Here is a 23464-nt window from a genome sequence, read left to right as displayed (position 1 = left end):
TCAGGCTGGATTCTGTGACTTGCAGATTGGTCATTGGCATGATTAGAAAACCGCTTTGGAATTGAGGCTACATTAGCCTGATTCTTTTTGCAGTCCATCCTGAGTCCAGCCATGTCATAGGAGTGCAGCGCTAAAGCAGACGTGAAGCATGAAACGTGCCCCAAATAGACTTTGTCTTTGACGGGTGTTTCTGCCAGTCTCGTTCAGCCATGTTGGTCGGTGCTTTGTTGCCCAGCCTTAGCTCCGTGCGTGGGTCCTCTAGCCTCGTGAGACCGTCCTGATCTGGCGAGCTCCAGTTTTCCGCTCGCCGATCAGTCCGGCATCTTGAGATAGAGAAAGTTTTGAGCCGTTCGCCAAACGACCGACCAATCGGCGTTTGGTTTTGACGCAGGTTTAGGTGTGACGCAACGAGAAGCGACTGTTCAGTCTAAACAACATGGCGGCTTCCACGGATGAGATGAGCGTAGCTATCGCAGCAAGTTTTATCCAAATTAGAAAGTATTCCTTCAGTGAAAGAAGAGCAAAAAAAAAGGCACTGGAGGCTTTTCTCGGAGGAAAAGATGTTTTTGCTCTTCTCCCGACTGGTTTCGGCAAGAGTTTGATCTGAATGGTTGAGTTGGCCCGTCTATCACCAACATAGGCGGTGATAGAAAAATGGTTTATCCAATCAGCTAACCAGTATTTTTGCCCCTTCCCAATAGTTCTCCAACGGAAAGTTCCCAGATGGATATGCCGAGCAAATGCAAAGCAATCCATCTGGCGGAGTCAGGTTATGTGTCCTCCTACCTGTGACAAAACGTGGACTTTGGTAACTTAAAGATAGCAGGTGGTAAATCCAGGCTTCAAAAGCTCCCTTTAAAACCCTAGGCCTGTCTACATCAGAGCTTTTCCAATTTTGGGGGCCGTGAAGAGTGAGTAATTAGTTTAAAACTAATTTTCGGAGTCAGAACTCAGTCAAATGTAAACACACAGACATGAGCTGATTCAGCATACTTTTATTGGGGCCAATTTTCAGACCCTATGGGTCACAGAGGCTACGTCTAAGTGACTTGTGCAACATAAACTTGGCATTAAGGGGTTCCCTTCACATCCTTAACAGTGTGCCTGAAGTAGTTGTGCTGTAGTAATAAGATGTTGTAGATAAGTACTCTAAAGGGAGCAATAGATAATCCTCAAATCTCCATCTTGGTTCTTGATTTAAAAAAAAAAAAAAAAAAAAAAAAAGGGTTCCTGAACTCTACGTCTTTGACAGTTTCCTGTGCTACTGTGTTGGATGTGATACTGGGAGAAAATAAAGGATGAGGAGAGAGAGGGGGAGGTAAGGACGTGGGAGAGTGTCCTCTCTGTTGTGTGACTGTCTTTATTTTAATGGCATCCTCTCTCTCTCTCCTCATCCTGTGAGACTTTTTCTTCTCTCTGCCTCGCTGTGTCCCAGGAGGCTCGTGACCCTCATGGTCTGTCTTATTCTGTACGCAGAGAGAGGCCCCTACACTCACACACTCATTCATTGTGGTTACTGTGGTCACCATATCTTTTATCTGTCTAGGCTACCATATCCTCTTTACGTGCTGGAAAACACCCAGTGGTTTGTAAATGAAATGAGAGGAGCAACACACACATACACACACACAGGTCTCGGTCTCAGGTCTCGGTCTCAGGTCCATTGTGTGCCAGTCAGTTCATATTGACTTACTGACTTGAGTAAAGAGGATGAGAAAAGTCAAACAGAGTGGGCTTTGTGTCTTTTGTCCTTTTCCAGACACCATACAGAGTCCCTTACCTACATACTGCTGCCTAGGTTGTTACTGGAGACCGATCCAACTGTTGAAGATTCACCAAAAAGACAGAATTTTAATTTACTGGTCTTTCTTAATAAAAAGTTCTTCAGCGTCACTGCTGTGAAGTACACCTGTGCGTTCCTCTAAATCTCTGGCATTTATATATTACACTTTTCTTTGTCTTTTTTAAGATCCTTTTCTCTCATCTTGTCCTGTTTTGCCTCTGATATCCATCAGAATGGATGGCGTCGATGTTAAAATGTGTACATTAGGGCTGCATTTTAGAATTATTCTCTAAATTCATTATCAGAATTTAAATTGTATTTTTGATTAACTCTTTGAACCTGATTTGAAGTGCACCCTTTGACTTACAAAGTACCGCTACGTGATTGGTCTTCTGTGAAGTCCAGTGTCTGCAGAATAATGAATGAATGAATAATAATTCAGGATTGTTTAAGTTGTCTGACTTATTAAAAACCAAAGCACTATTTGTTAATCTTTAATCGTGTTTGCAGTGTGTTGACATGAGGATGAAGTGCCTGATGCTGTCTCTGTCTCCGTCCTCTCAAGGCCAGTCCCTCAGCGTGAAGGCTTGGTCCTCCTCTCCCTCCTCCACGCCTCTGCTGCTCTCCCCCGGCGAGAAGCTGACCCTCGTCTGCTCCGTCTCCGCCGACAACCTGCCCGCCCTCGCCCTGGAAGTGACCTGGCTGGCCGACGGCCGTGAACTCGTCACCATGGAGCTGAGCGGGGTGGTGATCTCCAACACGTCCTCGGGCGGCGCGCAGGGAAAGCGCGGGGAGGCCACCCTGGAGCGCACGGGAGTCGGAGAATACAGGCTGGGGGTGAGGGGGTGGCCGGGGGGACGACGGAGGGGTGTACACCTGCCGCATCCGAGCCTTCATCGAGAAAGGAGGGAGGAGCTCGGGAGGAGGAGGGAGGTGGCACATGGCCGCCGAGAAAACCTCCAGCCCTGTAACCGTAAAGGTGGCGCAGATCAGTGAGTGAAAATCCCCTTTTTTCTTGTTTGTGTTTCACGTTAAAATGATAATAGAAAATGAAAACACATCATTGTGTTATGACCAGTGTTGCCACAGTTACTTTGAAAAAGTAACTTGGTTACTTTACAGATTACTTGATTTTAAAAGTAACGAAGTTAGGTTACAAGTTACTTTATTAGTTAGATGCAGCAGCTGCCGACAACACCCCTACAGCCTCAACATAAAAATGACAACCGGTTTACTGTGAGGCAGCTCGGCATTACCATTAGTAGGATCTGGTTTATTATGGCACGAAAGAGAGCGAGTCAACCGTGGTTAAGGACAGCATTTCCGCTACAACGTAGGCCTACTACTGCCCGACCAACTTCTTCAACTCTCCACTTACTGGTTTTGCACCGAAGTCCAGCTTTTGTTGTTTGGGTGGTGGGGGGACCTCCTGCTCTCTGCTTCGCTCCACCTGCTGGGACTTGCTCTGTAAGTGTGACTGCAGCGCTGCGACTCCAAATGGTTCTTCAGATTTGACGTAGTGTTTTTGTAGCTAGATAGCACTTTGTCGCCACCAGCACAGAGTGTACAACGAACCTTAATATTGCCGTCTTTAGCTGGCACAAACTCTAAATAGTGACTCTATATCCAGCTAGAAGCGCGCATCTCTCTCCTCCCTCCATTGTTGTTTGCGTTTTTGTCGCTGCGTGGTACACGTTAACTGTCCTCATGCTGAAAACGTGACTTGTCACATACGTAACTTCACTCCCCGAGACGCAAGAAGAAAGCAAAAAGTGACTTGGATAAGTAACTTTAATCTGATTACTGGTTTGGAAATAGTAACGCGTTAGATTACTCGTTACTGAAAAAAGTGGTCAGATTAGAGTAACGCGTTACAAGTAACGCGTTACGCGGCATCATGGTTGTGACCATATAACGACATACAGTAAAGTCATGAATTCTCACTTAAAATCTTGTCCCTATTAAATAATGTCTTTATAATTTTGACTTTTGTAATCTACCTTGTTAGTGTGAAGTCAAGTTATGAATGAACAGATTGAATCCGGTGTGAGTGGAGTGACTGGGTGTTTTGGAAATGGTCTCCTTAGATTGTAATATTGTGGACATCATGTTCTGGTTACTAATAATGAAGGTCATATAAATGTTTCTTGTGTGGTCCATAATATTAAAAAATGTTCTTCAATATGTATTTGCGCTAGTACTGGAGAGACTTGTCGTGTTCTTTTACTTAGATTTTTGTAATTTCCTGACATTAGATTGCTGTCCATTTGTTAGCAACCTTTATCGAAGACGTGTGCATGTTTGTATTCGGGGACAGCTCAGCGGAGAATTGAAAGAAAATGAGAGAAATGTAGATGTGAAGGACCGCGTGCATGTTGCTGCTGTATGATTTCATGAGTTGTGGATGTGTAAGAGTGCTGCGGTGCCACAGAGGAATCTGGAGTGTCAAGGGGAAGCTCTTTAATCCTCTAGTCAGCCTGTCGACTCCTGCTGCGAGGACGATTGATTAGTAATGCCTGTCCTGCACTCTGCTACCTCTGGGGGGGGGTGTGTGTATGTGTGAGTGATGCTCTCATCCTGCCTCTAAAGAGCAGTGGTGTCAAATGCAGTCGACACAGCAATCAATTACTGACATAGTGGGTGGTCTGTCTCCCTCTTTCACTGCGTTTTTGATTTTTACATCATGTTGGGAGATGTAGTTGGCTTGGAAAGGGATGTGTTGGATATGGAATTTGTTTCTTTCTTTCCTCCTAAATAATGATAAATATTAGGATGCTCATTCACACCTTTTGTTTGTCTCTTTGATTTAGTCTCTTAAGAAGGGTGTTCCAATCAGGCCTGTAGGAAGAATCCCAGTAACTGATTAAATGGGATTTTAACCGGCTGAACCGTTAACAGGGTGTAGGGTTTGGGACACAACTTTCTTCGATGCGGTACGCACTATACAGTACATAATTCCTGTTGAATTCTAATTAACTCTACGTCTTAGCACATAAAGGTGTGAGCGTTCCATCTAGAAAGCTATGGCAGCAGGAAAGGCGTCGTCTGTTAGCTCGGACATGCTAGTTGGGTTAGCCGCTGGATGTATAGCTCATATGATGAATCGGCAGCTTGAGGCTACATCTCTATAGACAAAAAACGAATATCTTTTGCTACATTTACGCCTCGCGTCCGCACTACTCTGGCGTTTCCGAGCCCCTACAACGGAGACATTCGGAAACACCGCTGCCCTCGTTTGGGTTTGAAAACTCTGGGGTTGCTTTGTAGTCTGGACGGGCACAAACGGAGACCTTTGGATATGACGATGCACGTCAGTCAGTCTTATCTGTTAGCTAGGCTACTACTACTACTACTACTACTACTACTACTACTACTACTACTACTACTACTATTTGTACGTACCTTTTCAGTTACCGTTCAACCTTGTTGTCGGCCAAAGCAAATAAATCCCCAAAATTACTTTTTGCCATTGTTGTTCTTCCTCCAAAGTATTTTCTGTATTTTCAATTTATACATCCATGATTTTCAACCGCAGAGTCAGGCAATCTGCTTCTGTTTTACACCGGCACGCGCATGCTCACTGTATGTGAATGGTCATGCGATGTATGTCGTCAGACATGTTAATATGGACGGAGGTTAGTTCTGCTACTGGAGCTCAAACTCTTGGGTGGATTGACGACAGAGATCTATTTTTTTTTTTTTTCTCAAAACGCGCTTAAAATGAAATCGTAGCAGTGTAGATTCCGAGGTCATCAAGATCTATCGTTTGGAAGCGAGATGGTTTCTCAGTAAGTTACAGTCACAGTGGACAGAAACCGTGTCTCCGGAAACAAAGAATCGAAATAACATTTTCAAATAAAGATTTATTTATTTATTTTTTGGGCACTGTTCACCCCTCACCCATTTGAGCTTTGACCGAAAGTAGCACTGTTGTGACGTTGACAGAGAGACGGGCAGATTGAAAGGAGTGCTCTGACTGATCAGAAAGCCAGCTGCTGTTATGTCATAGATGTTGGATTTGTGACAAATTCCCAATGAAATAAAAATGGACTTTAATGAATAAATAAACACTTGTTACATAATCGCTCTGTGCAGCTACAGTACTATATTTAATGCTTTTGGGAATTCCCTGCAAGTTTTTTTGGCATATTGACTTTCTAAAAGTTTAGTGTGAGCTTATTTTAGGGAAGTTGCAACTACCCCCTTTCTTTTTTTTTTTTTTTTTTTTGTTTGTGGTACTGTATGTAGAGAATAAAAGACTTGTATTGACAGTTATGGAGTCCAGTTTGCTTTGGTACTTCTTGGCATTAATATAGTTCAGTTCCAAAACACCTCATTACTTTATTCCCTCATGATACGGACGTCAAATAGAAATTAGACTAAATATATAAGCTTGTCACTTACCCATAAATCCCTGAACATTCTGATTATAGATCATTCAAATCCTGCCATATTCTCCCCTCTTTCATTCAATAATTTGTGTAATAATCGTTCAGGCAATTGGATCTGAGGCAAATTAGGAAATGCTTCTTTTGATGGGGACCAATTTCATTTTCATTTCCCTCTAGGCATTTATTTTTGTCAAGATTGAAATTCCAATAAATATTCCTTTTTTATTTAAACTTGTTTTTATTATAAATAATAAAACATGTTGCAGTGGTGAATTATTTCCATTTTTTGGGATGGTCCATAACAGTATTTTTTTAAAAATAGATTTCAATGTCATTGGTCCTTTGTCCTAGGTGATGGTGTCTTGTAAGCCCGTGCGGGCTGGGCATCTTTTGCATGACACAATAATAAAAAATAAAAGAATTCATTAATTCAGAGCAGGAACACTTGACAGCTATTTGATGACTGGCAGACTGTTATCACTTCCATATATCTCTTTACTGTGTTTTTGTGGCTTTTTTGTCACTTCCTCTCCGACGTGTTTTGTACGTTGTTTTTTTTAGCTGACTTCCCTACTCTGTGGTCAACAACTTCCTCAGTTTATTTAAAAGTTTTTTTAAACACAGAAATGGCATGAATCTGACTTTAGGTTCAAGGTTGCTTTTATTTGTCATTTTACAACACAGAGTTGAACAATGAAATGCAGGTTGTAGCCCCTTCATACTCCACTCACACATAGGACAAATACACATTAAATAAAACAACATATACATTTACTTATAGAAACTGTACATACATACTTATACACAGAAAGTATGTACAGTATGTGCAATACGAGTATTCTAAATGTAAGTGCAAGAAGATTTATAGTGGGAATAAAGGTGTGGCAAAAGGTAGTGGTATGGTAATGTGTAAAACAAAAAGTTGGTTAAGGTTAATCGGTGGAGTGCAGCAGGAGCATGTGCAGTGTTCATATGGTACTATTGAGTTCTTAGGGGGGAAAGCAACATTTTACATTTTATTTCTCAGCAATGACGGAGCTGAAGTTGTGGGCTGACTGTGTTCACCAATGTATTTTTTTAATTATAGAGTTCCTTGTTTTCTCAACACTCTTAACCGAACGTGATGCCGCAACTTTAAAGTTGCCAGTAAAATTAGAAAACGTTTTAATTATTTGTTAACATTCAGCAACTATACCATACATATGACTCTTGGGAAGTGTAGTTATTGTATTACACACCCACAGTAAAGATGTTCTGCAGAACTGATACCACTTTTATTTCCATTTAATTAACCAGGGTAGTCTCAGAATGACAAAACATGAGAGGCGTCCTATCGACAGTATTGACTGTACAGGACATCTACGTCGGCAAATAATTGGCAAAACACTAACCCTAACCCATCCATTGGCTGAGTTGTTTTTAACCTAAATCAGTAATTATCGGTGGACAGTACAGAGTGTTTTCTGGTTGTAGTGCTGTTAAGAATCCTACTTCCTGTACCGTATGTCAACTGGAGCCTTTAGTTAAAATAACAAACATCTTGTACCATCTTGATACAAAGAAGTGTCCAAAAGCCTTAAGGATCCATGTTACATTTAGATAAATCAACCAGGCTTTATAAAGACACACACACACACACACACACACACACACACACACACAGAGTTAGTTAGTGTGAGGGCACAGCTGAAATATCAATGAGCCTGATCTAGAACATTTTGTCGCTCTCTGGCGTGCGTGCGTGAGTGAGTGAGTGCGTGTGTGTGTTTACATGGATGACAGTGTGCAGATGTTAACTGCTTACTTAATTATTTGTGTGTGTGTCAGTCAGTGAGTGTGTGAGATTGAAACTACGTAACTAAAACTAGGCTTTCTCCAGAGACTAAATGCTGCACACGCATACATGCTTCAAACACTGTCTTTATCTGTGTGCGTGTGTGTGCTGATCTCACTGGTGAAACTCCTACATTTTAGCCTGGGGGTTTACATTCCTTCAAACTGTGTATGCACACACACACACACCGAGAACAAAATTTCTAATTGACTACAGCTCATATATTTCATCTTCATCCCTCTTGAGTGTGAGCTTTAACTTTGCATGTCTAAGTGTGTGTGTTGTCAACCAGTCAGTTCCTATTCTGTTGATGTGTGGCCTTGAGGTTGCCCACTCTTCCCACAATGTAAGCAAAGCCTACCAGGAAACACAAAAAGAGTTTGAGAACTTGTTTAGTAGCTCCCCACGGCAGGAAAACACACACACACACACACACACACACACACACACACACACACACACACACACACACACAGTTAAAGAGGGTGTAACACCCCCTGTGTGCGTGCTGTTGTATCAGCTGGAACTGTTGTCAATAAAGGCACTTCACTCAAAGGCCTGCTTATATTTCATGCCAGCTCATTTTTCTTATTTTTCATAGCTTATCAGAATATTTATGAATATATATATATATATACAGTATGAGAGTTTGTCTATTTTAATTCTGTATAGATATAGTCTGGCCAGACCTTCCTCCACAGCGCTGCGAAGGAGGGTCTGGCTAGTCTACACAGTATCGCAGGATGGGAGAAAAATGTGCTCTGGTTTATTGGTATTTCTTTAAACCAATCACAATCGTCTGCCGCTGCAAAAATAGCCTCGGGAAGGAACTTGTTTTGGTGGAACATGTGTACGTTCAAAGTTTTAGTCGTGCAACAGAAAACTCCGATTGGACAGATGGTCTAGCTTGCTGTCTGGATTTATCCTGCAGAGATCTGAGGAGCAGTTCACCATAGTCCTCAAAAATCCACCGGAGTTTGACATTGCAACACAAAGAAAGCGGAAGGTAACGGACATCCGGCCGATAGGAGGAATTTCTGGCGGCACCAGAGCAATCCGGGAAGTAGAACATCGTGGATATAGACTGGTATAGATATGGCTTTTTACTCATATTTACTTGGTATCAAGGGCAGATGTTTTACTGTTCTAGCGGCTTTTTCACACCAAGCAACTATGAAAGCAGGATACTTAGTGGAGATAAATGTAGTTTTTGTACTCAAGCTGTTGCTTTTGAAGTTTTAACTAAATTAACTTAACTTAAATTTAGTCAATTTAAAGTGATCTAAACTGCAACCAAATGACAAGCTGTAGAGTCTCTTTATAGTGATTCATATATCATTATTTAATACATTATTATTATTTTTTTATACCATGGATTGAACAAGGAAATGGGATACCAAATGTCGACTCATTAAGACACTGGCAAACTATTTGTTTTTCCCCCAGCTTCCTGTGTTAGAAGAAAGGGCATGAAAGAGACAGCCTGCCTGTTTCTAGCATAGTCTTGCTTTCAATTAGCCACCAGCCATCAGCCACTAGGTATATGAGGCAAAGGTGATTGATGCCAGGCCCAACTGGAGGACTGGCTCCATGTGTCCCTATGCTCCCCTGAGCTGGAATTTAACTTCTGCTTCTTCTTGATCCAGATGAGGATCAGCATTTACGTTTCTGTGGTGGAAAAACAGAAAGCCGCTGAGCCACTTAAATCGGTAAATCTTTTTCGCAATCACTCGCTCGGAGCAGCGCATGGGAAGATAACAGTCAAAACCAGGTTTCTCTGCAGCCTGACTGGCCTCGTGTTGGGACAGGATGAGGAATTCAGCAATATTAGTGGAGCTCTGTGTTCAGCCGAGTAAGGTCACACCCCCGCGACCAGCGAGGGCCAGGTGGAGCACGAGGAAAGGATATGAAGGAACTTCATACAGCATGGCGTATAACCAACACTGCTTCGTCTGAAAGCTGCTCTCGTTAATGTCGACTGTTGGTGTGGGCGTGTCCCTTCAAGTGAGAGGCAGTTCAGGAATTCCAGTTTTGAGTAATAGATCCACGAGTTTCAAAGGCTCGTCATGTCAAAACACTGCACAGCGGTTTCGAAGCGTGGAGCGTTATCATGGCAGCGGGTCTTTTAGTTTTTACTGTCCTAGATGATTGCAAGGTAAACGGTAGAATTAGGTTACAAAGTAATCTACAAGGACCTCTGCGCTTGGACGTATTAGAAGTGAATGAGGGGCCTGTGTTTGTTCACACTGTGCTAATGTCAGTCAGCCTTATCTTCTTGTAAAAATGTTTTGGAGTCATTTTTCTCTGATCAGTTTGGGTGTTTCAGCTCGCCGTAGGCAGAACAGGTTGGCCGTTAGTGTTGTCGGTTCGATTCTCCCCTCCAGTCCACACGACATGTTGTAGTCCTTGAGCAAGGCACTGAATCCCAAATTGCTCCTAACGTGTGTTTTGTGTAAGTTGTTTTCGACATAGGCGTCTGTCAAATGTAACCTAGGTCTTCGGTCCTTCTCACGGTTATTCATACAGGATTGACTTTTATTCATACGGGATTGACTGATGAAAAGCACTTAGCACTCTTTCTTTCCTAAAGGACACAGTTTAAGATGCTTCCTGCAGCTCTCCAGCAGTTTCCTAAACTCAGTGAAATGTATAAAGCAGCTAAATTAAGGAGGCTGTGCATCGCCACAGGCTGTATGAAACTCCAGTGTGTGTGGTTTTATGTTTTAGCATCTAGGCTGTTCAGTGCTTTCCTCTTCTAACCAGTGCAGTTTGTCCGTGTGGAGCAAATGTTGGCATGATTTTCGCACTTCCTCATCTATTATTTGAGGAGTATTTTTTATTATTTAGCCTTTATACATGTATATTACATACATGACACGCTTGGCAAATGTTTTCATTTTTGCACATCTGCATACTGTAGCAGGATGATAAATGTTAGATAAAAGGTAGTGAATATTTAATATGTATCATTTATCTGATATTGGAGGTGTAGAAATGGCTGTATCTGTCTAGAAATAAGCCTGGCACGGTTGGTAACTGATGACTGTAATCTGCATGCACACACCGTAATATGACTACATGCTTTTTTTTAGCTGTAATCTGTGACGTTTAAAAAACCCTGTACATCTGTTCAGTGTGTGTCAGCCAGTGTTCGTCTCTCCGTCCTGGGAGACGCGGAGAGCGTTGACCGAAAGGGTGGAGCGGCTCCAGTGGTTTGTTCGTATCTGGTTTTCCTATCGCCTACTACGCACAACGCCTGCACACTCCAGTCAGTCTCGCATGCCTTTGGTTGTTTTGGCAGAATCCAGCATGTCTTCTGTTCCTGGAAACAGCCCAGCTCTGCCGTGGTTGGGAGTTGAACTCTCTGGCTAGTTGAGTTGCAACTGTTTCTGCCAACGTTAGCAGTTCACTTTCCTCTCCCCTGCTTGTTAGCAAACATATTGTGATGGCGTACAGCCCACCTGTAAATGAGCCGAAGCAGAAAACACGTTCTAGTGAAAGCCCGGCTTCTGGACCGTAAGTGTGTGTGTGTGTGTGTGTCCGTGTGCTTTGTGGCCCCTATTGTCATTTTTTTATGATAATAAACTAGATATCGTTAGGGTTTTTGGACTATTGGGTAAACAAACTGGAAACGGCTGTGTGGTCTCCGGATACCTTCTGAGGACGCCTTTCTCAATTTGCTGACATTTAAATTGTTTATTAATGGAGAACATAATTGGTAGATTAATCAACGATGGGAATGAAACGGTAGTAGTGGTTTCCCCCGTCTCAACTGAACAGCCAGCGTGTCTGCTAGCGATTGGCTCTGTGAGCTGCAGAAAGAATAATGAATGGGATAGAACGTTTGTCACCATTACACTCACTGCAAACTAAGAGCCTCTAACCAAGTGCAGCTTCTTAAAGTGAACACATGCAGCGCGATGCAGATGAAAGCACTTTGTTGTGGTATTGACATTGACCCATTTTTCCTTCTTTTGCCTCCTCGAGCCACACACTAATAGAGCCCTTTCTTCTTTTTAAAAGCTTGTTTTTACACAATTTCTGCTCTGCTAAACAACTGGACAGAGTGCAGGATGGCCTGGGAGAGCGCGGCTGAAGCTACGAGTCCGACTCCGTTGTGACTGCGGTCAAGCCAGCCGACACTCGGATCTCCGTGGTCAAATCAGCCGACACTAAATTTGTAATGCGCTCTTATAACGGTACGCGTGGTAAATGCATTCAAACGGCCCAGATCAAGTAGCGAAATTAGGGAGATGATACACATGGGACTACTTCCAGTTTTCAAAATAAGGTGTTAATACAACGTACATTTAAAAACTAGATTAATGGATTATATTCACCTTAAGTAAAATATATGTAACCTGTGCCTGCCCTTTATACAAAACAAATAAGTAAATTGTGAAAGGAATGTATATTTTGACATTAATACAACATTAACAAGGAATAATTCCAGACAATGATTTTTGTCAGGGGACACCTCTGACTGCACCCATATTTAAAATCAAGCAATTAAAACGGTATAAATTTTGAGATTTTAGGAAGTAAAAGTCCCATATTTCTAGGCTAAAATTACGTCAAATCTGAAACTTAAGGTGCAATAAAAAGACTTTGGTCCATAGTTCCAGGTAATGACTGACATATTTGAGTAGAGGACATCTTTGACTACACCCAAACTGAAAATCAAACAATATTACTGTATAATTTTGGAGATTGTTGGCAGCAAAGTCCCATACTTGTGGTGTAGAACGAGTCAAAATATGAAATTGGAGGTGCCATAAAAAGACTTTGGTCCAAAGTTCCAGGCAATGAGTGATATATTTGAGTACAGGTCATCACTTAATACTATCAAACTGAAAATGAAACATTTTTACTGTATAAATATGGAGATTTCTGGAAGCAAAGTTCCATACTTGTGCTGTAAAATGAGTCATAATATCAAATTTGAGTTGCCATAAAAAGACTTTGGTCCATAGTTCCAGGCAATGACTGACATATTTGAGTAGAGGACATCTTTGACTACACCCAAACTGAAAATCAAACAATATTACTGTATAATTTTGGAGATTTTTGTAAAACGAGTCATAATATGAAATTGGAGGTGTCATAAAAAGACTTTGGTCCATAGTTCCAGGTAATGACTGATATATTTGAGTAGAGGACATCTTTGACTACACCCATACTGAAAATGAAACATTTTTACTGTATCATTTTGGAGATTTTTGGAAGCAAAGTCCCATACTTGTGCTGTAAAACGAGTCAAAATATGAAATTTGAGGTGCCATAAAAAGACTTTGGTCCATAGTTCCAGGTACTGACTGACATATTTGAGTAGAGGACATCTTTGACTACACCCATACTGAAAATCAAACCATATTACTGTATAATTTTGGAGATTGTTGGCAGCTAAGTCCCATACTTGTGCTGTAAAACGAGTCAAAATATGAAATTTGGACCAAAGTCTTTTTATGGCACCTCAAATTTGATATTATGACTCATTTTACAGCACAAGTATGGTACTTTGCTTCCAGAAATCTCCATATTTATACAGTAAAAATGTTTCATTTTCAGTATGATAGTATTAAGTGATGTCCTCTACTCAAATATATCAGTCATTGCCTGGAACTATGGACCAAAGTCTTTTTATGGCACCTCCAATTTCATATTATGATTCGTTTTACAAAAATCTCAAATTATAAAGTAATATTGTTTGATTTTCAGTTTGGGTGTAGTCAAAGATGTCCTCTACTCAAATATGTCAGTCATTACCTGGAACTATGGACCAACGTTTTTTTATTGCACCTTAAGTTTCAGATTTGACGTAATTTTACCCTAGAAATATGGGACTTTTACTTCCTAAAATCTGGCACCTCAAATTTGATGATATGACTCGTTTTACAGCACAAGTATGGGACTTTGCTTCCAGAAATCTCCATATTTATACAGTAAAATTGTATGATTTTCAGTATGATGGTATTAAGTGATGCCCTGTACTCAAATATATCACTCATTGCCTGGAACTATGGACCAAAGTTTTTTTATGGCACCTCAAATTTCATATTTTGACTCGTTTTACAACAGAAGTATGGGACTTTGCTGCCAAAAATCTCCAAAATTATACAGTAAAGATTTTTTCATTTTCAGTATGGGTGTAGTCAAAGATGTCCTCTACTCAACTATGTCAGTCATTACCTGGAACTATGGACCAAAGTCTTTTTATGGCACCTTAAGTTTCAGATTTGACGTAATTTTACCCTAGAAATATGGGACTTTTACTTCCTAAAATCTCAAAATTTATACCGTTTTAATTGCTTGATTTTAAATATGGGTGCAGTCAGAGGTGTCCCCTGACAAAAATCATTGTCTGGAATTATTCCTTGTTAATGTTGTATTAATGTCAAAATATACATTCCTTTCACAATTTACTTATTTGTTTTGTATAAAGGGCAGGCAAAGGTTACATATATTTTACTTAAGGTGAATATAATCCATTAATCTAGTTTTTAAATGTACGTTGTATTAACACCTTATTTTGAAAACTGGAAGTAGTCCCATGTGTATCATCTCCCTTACTTCGCTACTTGATCTGGGCCGTTGAATGCATTTACCACGCGTACCGTTATAAGACCGCATTACAAATTTAGTGTCGGCTGATTTGACCACGGAGATCCGAGTGTCTGCTGGCTTGACCGCAGTTCCGTTGTGGGGACGTGACATGAGGTCGGCGGCATCGCTGCCTCTTTTAACATGGCGTTTGGGGGGGTTTGTTATTTACAGAAACTGCAGGGTGTTGGATGGTTGTTTGCTTCCACAGGGCCTGTAGTGCACTTCCACATTTTCTGGATGGTTGTCTGTTTTGTGTTGTACTGGTGGTCGGTTTATGTCATGATATGGATGTGTCTATCTGATTCTGCAGCGACTACAACCCAGTGGGATAGCTTGGTTTTTTTTTTTTTTTTTTTTTTGGAAGCCCTAAAAGAACCTTCTAGATCTTAATAAAACGCTGATTTGGATAACTTGTGGTTCACTGTAGAGTACTGTAGCGGAGTGTCAAGTATTAAATCCTGCATCATTTTTAGTGTTTGTAACACCAAATAATGTTCATGTTAAGGGGTTTTGCATTTGCATTGACCATGACTTATTTTAAAATGTCTGAAATTACATTGTGTTGTAATTTTAAGCTCTTAAATTGGATTGATTACAGCAAAATTCAGTGATGTTAAAAGTCTGATTTTATTATAGATTTTTTGTTTTTTTATTTGGGCACACAATATTGTTGTAATTGTCATTACATGTCATTATTGGCTTTAACAAAATATATTGGTCAGATCCAGTGTACTGTGCTTTACTGATAGTACTCCTGAACTGGTGACGAGCTGCTCTACTAAATAAGGCAACGTTTCAGCGAGAGAGGCGCGTGGCTAGTTGTCTGTGTGTGTCTGTGTGTGTCTGTGTGTGTCTGTGTGTGAGTGTCAGTCGCAGCAGATGGTGTCAATGTGTGTGTGTATGACGTCCAAATGACATCACGCAAACCCACTCCTTTGCCAAACACACACTCGGGCACACTCTTACATGTGTGCTTGTATTAATAGTGTGTGTGTGTGTGTGTGTGTGTGTGTGTGTGTGTGTGTGTGTGTGTGTGTGTGTGTGTGTGTGTGTGTGTGTGTGTGTGTGTGTGTGTGTGTGTGTGTGTGTGTGTGTGTGTGTGTGTGTGTGTGTGTGTGTGTGTGTGTGTGTGTGTGTGTGTGTGTGTGTGTGTGTGTGTGTGTGTGTGTGTGTGCCAGTGACTACTTGTATATACAAATGCAGTAAGCCGGTGTGTGTATTTCACAGTTAGGCAGGTGGAAATCTTTGTGTGTGTGCGTTTCCTGTTCATTGAGGCGTGAAGGTGCAATCTGGTTGTCTTGACTGAGAGGATCTACCTCACCACCTAAAAGTAACAGTGTTATGTCAGTTCTATATCTGTTGTCTGGCTCTTTCACTTAGCTCTATTTAAGGACCAAAACACAAAAGAAACAGGATTCACTTTGCATCTCCCTGGTGATTCTGGGCTGTTGTAAAATCATCGGCGATGACTGATGAAACGCCCCGCTGGGGTGGGAAAGATTTCTCCCGAGGCAGCACAGTACTGTAACTCGATGTATGGTATTGTTATTAGATTTGAGTGGTTGTTCAATCACCATGGTGCTGATTCTTCCCTTGAAACCAGTATTAATTTCAGCCCCTGTGATACGGACTATGGGATAATTAAATATATACTATATGCATACTCCCAGGATGTGTTACAGACATGTTTGCTGTCAAAAAATTGCCTTTTGGGCGCTGACCCAAACCCAAAAACCACATGTAAAATGCACAGGTCTGACAGGGTCTTATTTGTAAGGGGAACCAATGATTGTGATGAGTGACCGTACCTTAAATGAAATGACTGCATGGTATTGTGGAGAAAGCTGAGCCATATACAGGTTTTACTTTGCAGGACATGAATGCCCTGCATTTTTTAGCAGCAGCACTTGTGTTTCACAAAGGGTTTGGGTTGGGCTGTTGTTCCTTTCATTAGGCCTTTTTAGGTGTGTTTCCCAGTACTGACAAGTGTCTCTGGTATGGTGGTTGCAGCTGGCTTGTCCCACCTCATCTCCAACCCCTTTTGTAGAAATTAGGATTGGGTTGCTTCAATAACCGAACAAGATTTGTGGCAACTGATTAACCCAGTATCAGCTTTCAAAATGCAGCTACCCCGTACCTGTAGCTGTGATTACACAGTAGTGGTCTGAAGGGATCTCGTTCCCTTAAATAGAATTACACTGTTAATGCTTATGTCATTACAAGCGTCTAAATGTTTAATTAAATGGAGTTTAATTTGATGCTTTTTCTACCCAGAGCCAAGCTTCACGGTGACCCTTGAAGCCGTCCTGAACCCCAAGATGACGGCTGAACCCACAGAGCTGGCATGTCGTGTCACCAACATTACCCATTTACCCCTGGGAGGCCGACTGGGTGTCACCTGGGAGCACACCACACTTCCTGGTACTCTTACAGCAGCCTTTGTCAAAAGTCTTTCATGCGTTTTTCCACAGAATCATTTTAAGGAAGTTAACTTAAAACCAGGCTCGTTGTTTTCTGTCCAATCACCTGCAGGTATAGGGGGTGGTCCTCAGACCTCACATCCCATTGGCTCCCTGGACGGCTATGGCAACCTGTTGCCGGGATCGACGTATTCTGACAGGCTGAAGAGCGGCGTGATATCTCTGACCAGAGTCCAGCCCGACACATTTAAACTGCGATTCCTCCGCACTCAGGTGAACAACATGACTGATTAGTGCTGTACCTGATGACCAGATTAGAAACAAAAGAAAGATGTCAATTTTGTCAGGCTGTTTAGAACACTGACAATATACTGTATGTGGTATCATTTTTACCAAAACATGGGGCCAATATTTCCTTTTATTAAAAACTGGATTTTTACTATCAATGTTACTACTTCAGTGTAAAACGGTGACTATCGGCAAGTTCCTCCATCCCGAGGTTAAGAAACATTAGTTGAGCTCTAATTCTAACTGAAAATGAACTTAATAATGTTGATCACTGACTTATTTACGTCTGTAGGAGATCGACATGGGCCAGTATGTCTGCACGGTGTCTGCTTGGAGTGTTAACAGCCAGGGTGGCATCATGAATACCAGCGAGTACCAGAGCTCGCAGCTGGCTGTACGATGGGATACCAAACGTAAGGAAACTTTATTTATCTGCCCTCATCTGTTTGGGGTTTCCTCTGTTTGCCGGATTGCATTATTGAATGATTGAGTCATTCTTTCAACCTAAATTTTGAATCGGCTAAATTAATCTGGTCCTGGACCTCAGGTTATGTCAAGGCCTACAAAGGATACAAATCTAGTGATATACAGCAGCAACTAAAAGTGATTTTCTTTTTTTGGTGCTATGGGAAAATGAACATTTACTCCAGGTCATATTTCTGTGATTTAATTACTAGGTACTTTTGGGAGAAATTCAAAAAAACTGAACCATTAACTCACATTCATGATTAAGAAAACTCTAAAACACTGCCAGCCGGTCACAGTAACCCTGCTGTTTAGTTTTATCAATAAGCTCTAATGTCTACATATCATCTCCAGACTTCAGAAAATCCTTCAACATAACAGCAGACCTCTTGTCTCAGTCTCTCTCTCTCACACACACACACACACACACACACACACACACACACACACACACACACACACACACACTTCCTCTCTATTTCAGTCCCACTCGATGAGCTTGGTGCCCTCAATTGAGCTAATTGAGCCATGATGTAACTGTGTGTGTGTGTGTGTGTGTGTGTGTGTGTGTGTGTGTGTGTGTGTGTGTGTGTGTGTGTGTGTGTGTGTGTGTGTGTGTGTGTGTTGTGTGTGTGTGTGTGTTAGCTTATCACATCCTGTTGCCCACTGTTGGGGACTTCCCCCTCTGGGGGGGTTAGAATGGTGTCCCTCTTTAAGTAGATTGATCGACTGATTAGGGCTGGGCAAAATATGGATATTATATCGATATATGAGACTAGATATCGTCCTAAATTTTGGATATTGTTATATGACACAAGCGTCGTCTTTTCCTGGTTTTACAGGCTGCATTACAGTAAAGTGATGTGCTTTTCTGAATTCACCAGACTGTTGTAGCTGTTCTGTTATTTGCCTTTACCCACTTAGCCATGATATCCACATTATTGGTGATTATTTATCTAAAATCTCATTATGTACATTTTTTTGCGAACGCACGAATAGTCAACCCTTCTTTTACACTGATGTATTTGATTTTCTCCATATCGCCCAGCTCTATGATTGATTGATTGACTGGTATTATTTTCAGGTCCCACTCTGAACGTCGTGGCCAAACGCGTCCGTGAAGCCTCAGTGGGCGGTGCTACCTTTGAGATGAGCTGCACCGTGGCCTCTGAGAACCTCGGTGAGGCGGGTTACTCAGTTCTCATCCAATTGCAGGACAGCCTGCAGGGCACCGTGAGAACCATCATGACTCTCAGCCCTGACAACGTCCTGCAGCACGGAGAAGCCACAGACCCCAGCAGGAGGTACGTCCTGTATACCTCCATTAACACATGGACTTTTCAGTGATGCACTGGAGTCCGCGTTTTTATTTTGAAATGTATCCATCGCTCTTTCTGTCCACTCAGAGACAGTCTGGTTCTGACAAAGTCCGGTCCGGCAGAGTTTCAGTTTCGGCTAGCGGGCGTCCAGTTGTCCGACAGAGGTTTCTACTGGTGCGACATCACCGCGTGGACCAAACAGCAGCCGGGACAAGCTTGGACAAGAGCCACCAGTGCAGAGTCTAACAAAGTCAGGATCGACTTTCAAGAAAATGGTGGGTCAATGTGTGTGTTTTTGTGTTCACTTGTCCACACAACTTTCAGTGGGTTTCACAAATATTATAGGCCCTCGCCAAAGCTGAAAAGAAGGATTGGCCGTTACATTTCCCTCAGAATTGTTTTTGTGGAGGGGGAAAACGGAAGGTGCAAAACTTTGGGATAGAAAAATAGAACCTCGTTGTAAAACACAACATCCAATCAGCGTGCTTCAAATAGTTTTTCTGCACTTCTAGTTAGGGTTGGCGAAACAAGGACGGATTCTGACCAAGAGGAACATTGAGTCACCCTTAACTGTAAATTTTCACATGTGAATTTAGTGTGGAAAAAACCCCACTTAGCTTCCTTGTTGAGCACACATTGACAGGGTAATATACTTCCACTGTGCTTTTGTTGTCCTACTCCTTCCTCTTCCTAATTGTGTCCCATACGTAACCTATTAGATTTCTCTTGCTTGTTACACACACACAGGGACGTTTCTGTGCAGCAGCACACAAACATGCAAAACCTAAAAAATAAAAATATTACAATGTTATATGATCTGCTCACGCGCTTTTACTTCACACACGAGCAGATCAGTTTCTTCTCCTGAAAATCTCTCCTTCCTGCTCAGCAAAGCCGCCATCATAAAAGCAATGCGCCAAGGTCCAAACGCGCCTGGCTTTTAAAGGGAATGAGAGATGACCCTCAGATTGGTTTATTGAATGTTATGCCAAAAACACACCTATGATTAATGCAAACACTAAGTACAACCCTTTTGAACCATGTGCCTGGTGCAAGGACCCTTTTTTCCGCTGTTAAACTAGCAAAACTGGAACGCACCTGCGCCAGGCGCCTCACGCCGTGTGCTTGGATCATTAAAATAGGGCCCTAAATGTTGGGAAATACTTTCTAACACTGTAGTAAGAGTCAATAATTTAAATCCATTTCCTAGTCATTCAATCACTTATTCCCTTTCAAAACCATCTGAACAAATACTACAGACTAAATGTGAACTATCCAGGAAATCCTGGAGTAACTGTCTACAAATAGAGTTATGTGAGCAGCTGTGTACATTTCTAGACTACATTATACACACAGCCTCCACCCACACAGTGTTAATGATAACCAACATAAATTCTCTAATAATGTGCAAGAAACAAAGATGCACACACACACACCTTAAGCCCTTTTGACGCCCACCACAGCCACTGGCCTACTTAACTTTCTTTGATCCGACTGCAAAGTGGGAGGCAGGAGGAAGAACAAGAGCGTCAGAAAGCATAGAAGGAAGAGGAGGGACAACGACAAAGCGAGGGAGGTGGGGAAGTAGGGTGAGGAGGGAGAAAGGAAAAGATAAGGCGGAACGGGAGAAGTGGTAAGAATTTGGAGAGAGAGAGAGGAAAAGGGGAAGGAGTGAGGAAAGGGACAAAAGAGGAGGGAGGAGCAAAAGCAAGGAGGGATTGACGAATAGAAAAGAAAAGGTGGAAAACTATGGCAAACGAGGAGGATAACGAGAAGAGACGATGCACAGAGGAGCAAGAGAGGGGGACCCTGGGAGAAAGAATGTGGGTGAGCGAGAGAAAGGGAATATGTGGAGGCAGAGGGGGAATGGGTGGTAGAAGGGAGGAAGGATGATGAGGCAAAAACTGGGAAAGGCGATGAATTGCACTTTTCAAAACAAAAGTTAGTGCTTCACAATAAAAGTCTTTAAAATATGAAGCCCATATTAACACAAACAAGAACAACAAATAATTGACAGAAAACACAAGAACAAATAATGAGTATTGTATATAAGATTTTTAAAACTAATTTATTGTTATATTTAAATTGCCATTGGCCTCAAAAGTCCAGTATATATTGAGCTCTCTTCCCTGTGTAATCCCTCCTCCCTCCACATGACTATGTTGCACATGTTTGATAGAAGACTGGCTTTAGCGTTTCTCTTTAACCATCTGAATGAGGTCTGTAGGAGGAAAAAAGCTTAAGACTAAGGGGAGCAAAGAGATGGTGCTGAAAAAAAGAGAGATGACAGCAAAGGAGAGACAGATGGACATAACACTATCTTCTATCTTTCTCTGGGGAGGGAAGCAGCCCTTGAGCATTACTTCCTCTTTCTCTCTTCATCACTTGCCGTTTTCCTCCCCCGTTCTCTCCACCATCCTTTTACTCTCTCACCCACACTGTCTTCCTCTACCTCTCTCGCCCCTCCACCCCTCTCTCTCTGGGACATCTTCAAAGTGAAGCCCTTTGGCCAACCAGCCAGCTGCAGAGATCTGCACCGCTGCTTTCCTTTTCTTTCCCTGCCTGCTTGTGTGTGTATACATGTGCATCTATATATATATATATATATATATTTGTTTGTGTGTGTTTGTGTGTGTTTGTGTGTTTGTGCGTGTATCCAAGTCGAACATTTTGCGTTGACCCCACAGAGCAACACACACGGACAGTGTTCAAGCTTCAAGCTGAGTAGTTTTCAAGAACCCCTTCTACTTGCCTTAGGGGACGGATGTGTGTGTGTTTGTGTGTGTGTGCGCACGTGTGTGTGTGTGTGTGTGTGTGCGTTCTAGCTGTATCTTGAATATTTGTGACATGTTGTGGGGTTTCTGCATGTATAGGGATCTTATTACGACGCCGTTTATGGAAATCCAAAGACTCCACAGCACATTTACTATTAAATAATTCAGTGTGATTGTCAATTTTTGTCTATGGATGGTAAATATGGAGTGGCCAGAGAAAGAAAACATGTCATCTTTTTGACAGTCAGATCAGTCAACTTTCTAAGTTGTATGTAATGGCTTTAAATCTGACCTTTTCAAACATTTTCTATAATTCTACATTTTTGAGGGAAATTCTGTATTTGTTTTTTTTCCAACCTGGATCAGATTGGTATAGTTCATTTCTGGGGGTTATTCTTTAATCTCTAACTTTATGACTGCGATTTGGAGACTCTACACAGTTGTAAACCATATAATGATCTATAAAGAGATTTTGCAGAGCTGCCATCTGGTTTGACCCGCTGTTCTTACTGGGATTGTTTGGGGCGTGTGTCTTTTCGCTTCCAAATAAGTGGTTTACATAATTTGGTTAAAATTCTAACATTTTCAGAGCTCAGCACTGAAATGGCTGGGTAAAATATTATAGCCAATAACCAAACATGACACCCAAGTTGTACGAAGAAATTAATTTATATATCTTCAGAGCGGAATAGCTTTTGAACCTGTGTGCTTTGGGGACACAACGCAGTTTAAATGTTTATTGTGAAAGTAATGAATTTTGCATTTCTTGTCTTGGAAGCTAACCAGACATTATTGTTGTTGTTGAGTGGTTTGAAAGCCGTTTGGAAGGCTTTTGTTCCATCATGGCAACAGTGAAATTGAAGACGATACATATTTTGCAGAGAAGACGTGTAGAAAAGGAGCCGCTTGGTTTAACTGATTTTCCGTGTTCACAGCCCTTTTTACAGTAAACCCAATACACTCATGGCGAGGACAGCTCAGAAAACACTTCGAGTAATAGACAGTGAAGATCAAAATTCCTGACATAAATGATATGCTAAATATGCTGCTGATGAAAGAAGGAATAATGAATATATAGAATATCTCATCGCCATGCTTTCTAATGTTCTGTTATGCACATTTTGGGACTGAGTCTCCTAGAGTGTGTCTTGAATGCTCCTGTTCGTCTTAAGAAAAGACTGATTTACTCACTGACAGCTCACCATCGCCGAGACCCAGGGAAGATGTTTTATGTCTGTCCACATTGTGTTTATGCAGCTAGAGTACATGTATTATACAGTAGATTGTTTACACATGACCGAGTAATGAAGCATCCTCAGGGAAGTCTGTCTGAACATCTTAAATGTTGTCCGAGACGACTTGAAAGTATTCACGCACTGAAAACCACAACATGGCTGTAGCTTTAACACTTGAACGTGACTCCATTTGTACGTCAGAGCTAAGGTTTTACAGAAAACCCCCACCGCCACCCCCACCCCCCCTTCACCTTTTCCTCCAAAGCCACATTTAAGTCAAAGTTTCTTCTTGTCAAAAGTTTGGCGACAATGTGTGAGTTTTTCTCTAGAGGCACCATCAAGACAAGAAAGA

At 41.7% G+C, this 23464-nt stretch overlaps 1 protein-coding gene across 1 annotated transcript in view; it reads left to right on the top strand.

The window, feature by feature from the left end:
- The window catches only part of ptgfrnb (prostaglandin F2 receptor inhibitor b), a 59799-nt gene that overhangs the window by 13467 nt on the left and 22868 nt on the right, over positions 1-23464 (top strand). Inside the window, exons 6-12 of the mRNA XM_028571411.1 lie at positions 2349-2591; positions 2650-2775; positions 16886-17032; positions 17144-17304; positions 17612-17732; positions 18869-19088; positions 19191-19378. Of these exons, the coding sequence (XP_028427212.1) occupies positions 2349-2591; positions 2650-2775; positions 16886-17032; positions 17144-17304; positions 17612-17732; positions 18869-19088; positions 19191-19378 (1206 nt within the window). The remainder of the gene's footprint in view (positions 1-2348; positions 2592-2649; positions 2776-16885; positions 17033-17143; positions 17305-17611; positions 17733-18868; positions 19089-19190; positions 19379-23464) is intronic.

Source organism: Perca flavescens, chromosome 24, assembly GCF_004354835.1.
Source record: "Perca flavescens isolate YP-PL-M2 chromosome 24, PFLA_1.0, whole genome shotgun sequence".
NCBI classification, from domain to species: Eukaryota; Metazoa; Chordata; class Actinopteri; order Perciformes; family Percidae; genus Perca; species Perca flavescens.
The sequence above is the reverse complement of the archived record's forward strand: the minus strand, read 5'-3'. Positions and strand labels throughout refer to the sequence as shown.